This window comes from Onychostruthus taczanowskii, unplaced genomic scaffold (assembly GCF_017590055.1).
Source record: "Onychostruthus taczanowskii isolate IOZ18803 unplaced genomic scaffold, ASM1759005v1 scaffold1, whole genome shotgun sequence".
NCBI classification, from domain to species: Eukaryota; Metazoa; Chordata; class Aves; order Passeriformes; family Passeridae; genus Onychostruthus; species Onychostruthus taczanowskii.
The window spans coordinates 19,106,354-19,113,568 of record NW_024496525.1 but is presented as its reverse complement, the minus strand read 5'-3'; the positions used below and the strand labels follow the sequence as shown (position 1 = coordinate 19,113,568).

Below are 7,215 nucleotides of genomic sequence, written 5' to 3'. Positions count from 1 at the left end.
TGTAACCCGGGGACTGAAATACAGTCAGGATATGTTGCAGTTCTGCATTTTTAGACATGCGGGACGAAGGGAAAGCTTCAGGTCTCTGAACCTGAGTTTTTAAAGCAGAGGCTGACCTTTTACCACAGCCCAGTTCTGCTCCTCATATGAAGATCAACGTGAGGCAGTAAAAGGATAGGAAAGGAGCTGACATTCCAATATGAATCAGAGGGAACACATGCTTATTTAGTGAAGTAAAGACATATTAATGTAGAAATCCTGCAGCCATCCCTAAATCACTGTGGCTGGAAGCAAAGACTTTTACTTTGACCAGCTTTCATCTGCCATACTTCTGTGCAGCTTTTGTAATGTCCACAGTTTAGGTGTGAAATTTTAAAGTGTGAAATCCACTCCCCTTTAGCGCATCTTCTTCAGCCAATTTGCGTACAGGAGACTCACATAATTCAAAGACTTTTCTGTCTCTACTTACTGCTTCTACAAGCTTCCCCTGAAAAAGAGTCACTTTGTCACATTTGATTTTCTAACTATATTTTATCTGGTTCTACCATTTCTGTAACTTCAATGTGTGCATTTCATTCAGCTTTCCCTATAAAATAATTCCACACACATATAATCAAACTCATTTGCCAGCTTTATAGACTAGAACCAGACACACATAAAATGCTTTAGACAAATAAAAATGGAAATTACACATATTGGTGATATGAAATGAAATACTTAAAGGAAGGGGTTTTTTGTCATGTGAGTTCCAAAACGTTATTAATCGAATAGAAGGTATCTTTCCCCGTCGGTGCTGCATGGCTGCTGAGCGTGCCGATGTAAGGGAGCCGTGGCACCCCGCCATAGAAACACTGAGTCCTTTTCAAACACAGAGGGAAACCTGCAATGGACGGGGGTTTCGGCGTTTGTAGCAACAAAGGAATCAGGAAGAGGTACTGAAAGAAAGAAATCCACCCAACACAGCCCAGCTGGGAGAGGTTCCGCGTTCGCCGAGCGTGCGGCTGCTTCCCCCCCGCCGCCCTCCCCCGCTGCGCGCTGTCTCCGCGGGCACCGTGCGCCCGGCTGCGCGCCAGTGACGCGATGCCGGTGGCCGCCCGCGCCGGGTCCCGGCCGAACCGCGTCCCCGCAGCACAGTTTATTATTCTTTGGACGCAGGCAGCGATGTCGATGTTTGCAAAAATAGCCGCCGACTGCAACGAGAGCAAAGCGGGTTGTGCAGAGCCCTTCCCGGCCAGCACGGGCACCGGCGTGGCCGCGGGGCCGGGCGGGGAGCGGGCAACTTCGGGGATCGCGGGCGGGAGAAGGAAAGCTTCGGGGGGATTTATTTTGTTTTCCTCCCAGTGAAATGAATTCTTGGCTTATTTGCATGAACCGAGGTTGTTTTAAGTAATTTGCCTGTTTAACAGTGTTATGCAAATATTAGCTAGCTATTTAAAGGGGGAAATAGAAGAAAAAACAAAAAAAAAAAAAAAAAAACCCAAAAAAACCAAACCCGGGTGTTCTCACAACGCCGGGGAAATCCTATGTCCCTTTGCATTAGCGAGATGAGATCACAGCGATTACTCACCTGCCTGGCCTCTCCTACACCCTTGAGCAATGCACAGCACTATCTTTCCCAGCCCAACCTTAAACACTTGGCAAACATGGCTGGTTTAAACAAATCAAAAGTGGAAGAGCTTCTGATGCAGTCACAGGCTTACAAAAACTGTGTCATTCTGTCACTGGGATCACTGAAAGAGAAACACGAAATCGGATATTAAGGCGGGATCCCCCATTTGCCTCAGCAACCGGAGCGCACGGGAATCCCACCGACAGTCGCGGTGGCAGAAAGCCGCGCAGCCGTCACGAAAGCAAAGCGGGGCGAACCGCGGGTTTACAAAATTCCGAAAGCGAGACATCTGAACTTAGAAAGCGCAGTGAGGGGAAAAGAAAAAAAAGGGAAAAAAAACCCACAAAAAAACCCAAAACAAAAAAAAAACCCCGCCGCCACCCACCACCACCACGACGACTGTGCATGCGCGCCCTGGCCGCGGTGCCGCGGCGGGGGGCCGGCAGTGCGGCCGGGGAGGAGGGTGAGGGCGCGATCTGGCGTTCAAGTTTCCAAACATAGCCGGCAGCGCAGGCTGCCCGCGCCCCGCCGCGCTCCAGCTGCGGCCGCGCCGGGGAGGGCGCGGGCAGCGCGGGGGGAGGGGAGCGGGGCGCGGGCGCTCGGCGGTGACGCGGGGCCCCGCCCGGGTGCAGCCGAGCCGGGAGCACGGCGCGGAGAAGGGGAGGGGCGTCGCGGCGCGGGGGGAGCGCGGCGCGGCGGAGGGGGCGCGCAGCCACACGCGGCGGCGCGCAGCAGCCCGCGCTCGGACTGCGAGTAGCGGCGAGGATGTGAGTGAGGAGCAGGCGGCGCCGCTCGCCACGCTGCTGCCGCCGCCGCTGCTGCTCCCGGACTGCCACAGCTCCGCCAGCGCTCAGGGAAGCCGCCGCTGCCGGGACCGAACAGCTCCGTGCGGGTGCCCCTGTCTTGCTCGCGGCGGTGGATCAGCACGTACCGAACTGCAAGCTCACGAGGCAGCCGTGGCGGGTGGAAGGTGACCCCCCCATCTTCCTCCGTGCACCTCCGCCTCCTCCCGGAGGAGGAGCAGCAGCAAGCGGAGAGCTAGAGAGCGCAGGGAAACAGAAGCGGCTAGAAAGCGACCCCCACCCACCCAGCCCCCCGGAGGAGCAGTGGAATCGTTTCCCACCCCACCGGGGCAGCAGCGGCAGGACCAGGTAGAGGAAGCCATCTCCGGCAGCAGGAGCGAACTAAAAGCAGACGATCCCCCTTGCTGAAACGGGCAACAGGATCAGGTACGGAGAGCCACCCACCCCCCCCTGCAGCCCGGGGGGGAAGACTGAGCCAGCCCCTACCCCGGCGGCAGCGGCAGCAGCTCCCCAGCCAGCAGCACCATGTCCGCCGCGCAGGTGTCCTCGTCGCGGAGGCAGTCATGCTACCTATGCGATCTGCCCCGCATGCCCTGGGCTATGATCTGGGACTTCACGGAGCCCGTCTGCCGGGGCTGCGTTAATTATGAGGGCGCCGACCGCATCGAGTTCGTGATCGAGACGGCCCGGCAGTTGAAGCGGGCGCACGGCTGCTTCCAGGACGGTCGCTCCCCGGGCCCCCCGCCGCCGGTCGGCGTAAAGGCAGTGACGCTCTCCGCCAAAGAAGCGGCGGCGGCGGCGGCCCAGCAGCAGCTCAACCATGTGGATGCCACCTCCAAGGCGGCCTCAGCGGGGCTGACCCAGTCCAGCCTGGACCGCTACGGGCTCAGCGCCGCCGCGGCGGAGCAGCGCAGCCGCTTCGAGTACCCGCCGCCGCCGGGCAGCCTGGGCAGCAGCCATGGCGCCCGCCTGCCCAACGGACTGGGGGGGCCCAATGGCTTCCCCAAGCAGCCTGAGGACGGGCCACCGGAGCTGAACCGGCAAAGCCCCAACTCCTCCTCCTCCTCTTCCTCCTCTCGTCGCGGGGCGCACGGGGGGCTCGTGTCTGGCCTGCCCCCGGGGGCCGCCGGCGCTCAGATGAATGTGCCCCCCAACCTGCTGCCGCAGACGCTGCTGAACGGCCCCGCTGCCTCCGGCGTGGCGCTGCCTCCGCCGCACGGGGGCCTGAGTGGCCGCGGCGGCGGGGGTCCCCCCGCTCCCTCCGCCTCTTCCCAAGGGGGCACCTGCGGCGGTGGTGCCGGGGGTGGCGGCGGCTCGTCCTCCGAGGCCTGCGGCAAGCGGCCGGGCTCGGTATCCAGCAGTGACCAAGAGCGGGAGCTGAAGGAGAAGCAGCGCAACGCAGAGGCGCTGGCCGAGCTCAGCGAGAGTTTGCGGAATCGGGCCGAGGAGTGGGCCAGCAAGCCCAAGATCGTGAGGGACACGCTGCTCACTCTGGCCGGCTGCACCCCCTACGAGGTGCGCTTCAAGAAGGATCACGCCCTGCTGGGCCGCGTCTTTGCCTTCGACGCCGTCTCCAAGCCGGGCATGGACTATGAGCTGAAGCTCTTCATCGAGTACCCTAGCGGCTCGGGCACCGTCTTCTCCAGCGCCTCCGGCGTGGCCAAGCAGATGTATCAGGACTGTATGAAGGACTTCGGCCGCGGCCTCTCCTCGGGCTTCAAGTACCTGGAGTACGAGAAGAAGCACGGCTCTGGCGACTGGCGGCTCCTGGGGGACCTGCTGCCCGAGTCTGTGCGCTTCTTCAAGGAGTTGGTGGGCGCCGACATGCTGCCGCAGCCCTACCTGGACGCCAGCTGCCCCATGCTGCCCACGGCGCTGGTGAGTCTCCCGCGGCCGGGGGCCGGGGCCGGCGGGGCGCAGGGCACGGCTGCCGCCTCTAGGGGACCTGGCGGTGGCGGCGGCGGCGGCGGTGGCGGGGCGATGCGCAAGAGGAAAGCCTCTCCTGAACCCTCGGACTCGGCCGAGGGGGCTCTGAAGCTCAGCGACGAGCAGCAGCGGCAGCAGTGGATGGCCAGCCAGAGCGAAGCGCTCAAGCTCACCATGTCGGCCGGGGGCTTCGGGGCGGTGCACGGCGGGGGCCCCCCGCCGCCGCCGCCCCTCGGGCCTCACTCCAACCGGACCACGCCACCCGAGTCCGCCCCCCAGAACGGACAGTCCCCCATGGCCGCGCTCATGTCGGTGGCCGACACGCTGGGCAATGCCCACTCGCCCAAGGACGGCAGCTCGGTGCACTCCACCACGTCCACCCGCAGGAACAGCAGCAGCCCCGTGTCGCCGGCCTCCGTGCCGGGCCAGCGCCGTCTGGCCTCCCGCAACGGGGACATGAACCTGCAAGTGGCCCCTCCTCCCCCTAGCACGCACCCTGCCATGGACCAAGTGCACCCCCAAAACATTCCGGACTCCCCCATGGCCAACAGCGGGCCCCTGTGCTGCACCATTTGCCACGAACGCTTGGAGGACACCCACTTTGTTCAGTGCCCCTCTGTGCCCAGCCACAAGTTCTGCTTCCCTTGTTCCAGAGAGAGCATCAAGGCCCAAGGGGCGACTGGTGAAGTCTACTGCCCCAGTGGAGAGAAATGCCCCCTAGTCGGTTCCAATGTGCCTTGGGCATTTATGCAGGGCGAGATTGCGACCATTTTAGCTGGGGACGTTAAAGTGAAAAAGGAGAGAGACCCTTGAGTAAGAAATCCAATCCCTTCAGACTCCTGAAGATGTAGAATTGTGAATATAACAAACTGCAAAAGTTAGTCTTATGTATAGACATTATTTTCGTCGTATGTTTCTATATTTTGAAACAAAGGTATGTACTCTTCTTCATTTGAAGGATAGAGCTGGTTTTTGTTAAACAGAATATAATATTGTTTGGTTACTACATAATACCTGTTCTCATTTCTTTGGCAGTGTGTTGGCTAGGTACAAAGTTAATAGCCCTTAGCGATTACCTGCTGCTGGTGTGTATTTTTGTAAATGTATGCACTTCTCTGAAAGAAGAAGAAAAACACAAAAGACAAAAAAAATTTTTTTTGCCAAGGCCAGTGTTGATGCCTAAAAAATTGCTACAAAAATGGTGACAGCTTACGTTTTACAAGCCCTGAGTGTTAGTCTTTCACCTTTTTTTTTCGTTTTTGGTTTTTTTTTTTTTTTTTTTTTTTTTTTGTTTTTGTTGCAAAACGGTGGGGTGGCTGTGGGGGGAGGGTGTTTTTTGTTGCAAGTTTGTAAGGAAAATGTTTCAGTTTGTTTCTATTGATCTGAACGTTTTTAAATCTTCATGTGTTTTTTGTTTTTGCTTTTATTGATGCACGGATGCTTTTGAACAGTAGAGCAAAATGCTGTACATGAGAAACATGCTCTGTTTGTCCTTTATACATTTCTGTAGTTAACAGAACACTGTAATGTGCCTTGGAGCTTAGTAAATTGTAATAAATTCAATTGATATTAATACTTCTTGAGTAGCAAGTTTTATTTTTCTCTAAGCTTAGGCAGTGTGCACAAGCCATGTTGGCTTTTTAAAGGTCTCCATTATACCAATGCAGTTCGATGTGATAATTGTGGCACTTGTATGCACATTTCCACTAATATGTAGTAAGATGATGATGTTGATGGTGTTATCAAACTTACTTAAATCTTGGCACTGTGCCTATTTACATTTCACCTTTAATGTTGCAGTAACGGTTGCTGACTAAGCATTTTCTATTTACTGTTCCTGCATCTCATTTCCTCCTCCCTTCTCCTCCCCCCCACCAGCTCTCCAGCTGCAAGCTGTTTGCAATACAGGATGCATACATTGCCTGTGCAATTTAGTAAGGCTTGAGATTTAAAATGAAGCCTTCTCTTTACAAAAAAAATTTAAAAAATTAAAAAAAAAAACCCGCCCAGCATCCCATAGTTAATAATTTTAGTTGATTTTAAGAGTGGTTGTCGAAGTTTGACATTAGCCACAAACTCATGGTAAGGCAGGACTGTAACTGAACAGAGTAAGAAAAGGGTAGCATGAAATAACAGCTTCTACAGTTGGTGTTGCAGCTGGTGGGTTGCTACCCCATTTAGGCATTGGCTTTTCATAACTTGAATTGATGAGCTGTTCAAGGGCTTTATTGTGTTTTCAGGCAAGGAAGCTTCCTTTAAGTGATGAAGTGAATGCTTTCTTTTTGGCAATGATTATATGTGATTCTTTGTATAATTAACAATTCTGTGTGACATTGGCATTTTCAGGAGATAGGGGAGCAGTGTAATACCTGTTAAGTGATCAACAGGCAAAGTAAATACACAGGCCTCATGCTAGCTAGAAAATGCAAACAAACCTAGTGTGAACTTTGTCCTTTCCAGTGAGGCAAATGGAGGAAAGAGGGGAAAACCTGAAAAAAACCCAGCAGCACTGCAGTAATCTTTTGCAGTTTGACCAGCAGTATATAGAGCTGTTCCAAATGCAACAGTATCATAGGTTATGAGCTCTTCATTTTATTGAATAGTAAGGATCCCCACCTACCAAAGCCCCAGAGTTGTATAAAGGAAAGTCTGGATGGCATTTGGTATCTGCTTGGTCTTAATACATACTTGATTTGTATTCCTGGTGGGAACTATGGTAGAAGCCTTGAGACTATATCCTTAGTGTGCCTACAGAGCTTTGCAGTCTTGTATAGATACACTCTGGCTGTTTCATGTGTGTGGGGAGGGGGTGGGGTTTGTTATGTTCTGAGATTTAGTATTTGGCATCACTATATCTGTGATTTCAGACAATGACTT

The 7,215-nt window shown here is 54.7% G+C and overlaps 1 protein-coding gene and 1 long non-coding RNA gene across 2 annotated transcripts; one reads left to right on the top strand and one right to left on the bottom strand.

Moving 5' to 3' along the window:
- Positions 1 to 610: 610 nt before the first annotated feature.
- LOC121332865 lies at positions 611 to 2,147 on the bottom strand. Its single transcript, XR_005952212.1, has 3 exons — positions 1,995 to 2,147; positions 1,568 to 1,730; positions 611 to 880 (listed from the first exon to the last, which is right to left on the bottom strand). It is a non-coding gene; the product is annotated as an uncharacterized LOC121332865 (long non-coding RNA).
- A 59-nt stretch (positions 2,148 to 2,206) lies between these two features.
- Positions 2,207 to 5,911, top strand: IRF2BPL (interferon regulatory factor 2 binding protein like). Its single transcript, XM_041397154.1, has one exon. It carries the CDS (start codon positions 2,938 to 2,940, stop codon positions 5,149 to 5,151), a length of 2,214 nt encoding a protein of 737 aa, XP_041253088.1. The 5' UTR covers positions 2,207 to 2,937; the 3' UTR covers positions 5,152 to 5,911.
- The last annotated feature ends 1,304 nt before the right edge of the window (positions 5,912 to 7,215 follow it).

What these genes read in the sequence shown, in the direction of transcription:
- IRF2BPL (XM_041397154.1), top strand. Translation starts at nt 2,938, where the DNA reads ATGTCCGCCGCGCAGGTGTCCTCGTCGCGGAGGCAGTCATGCTACCTA.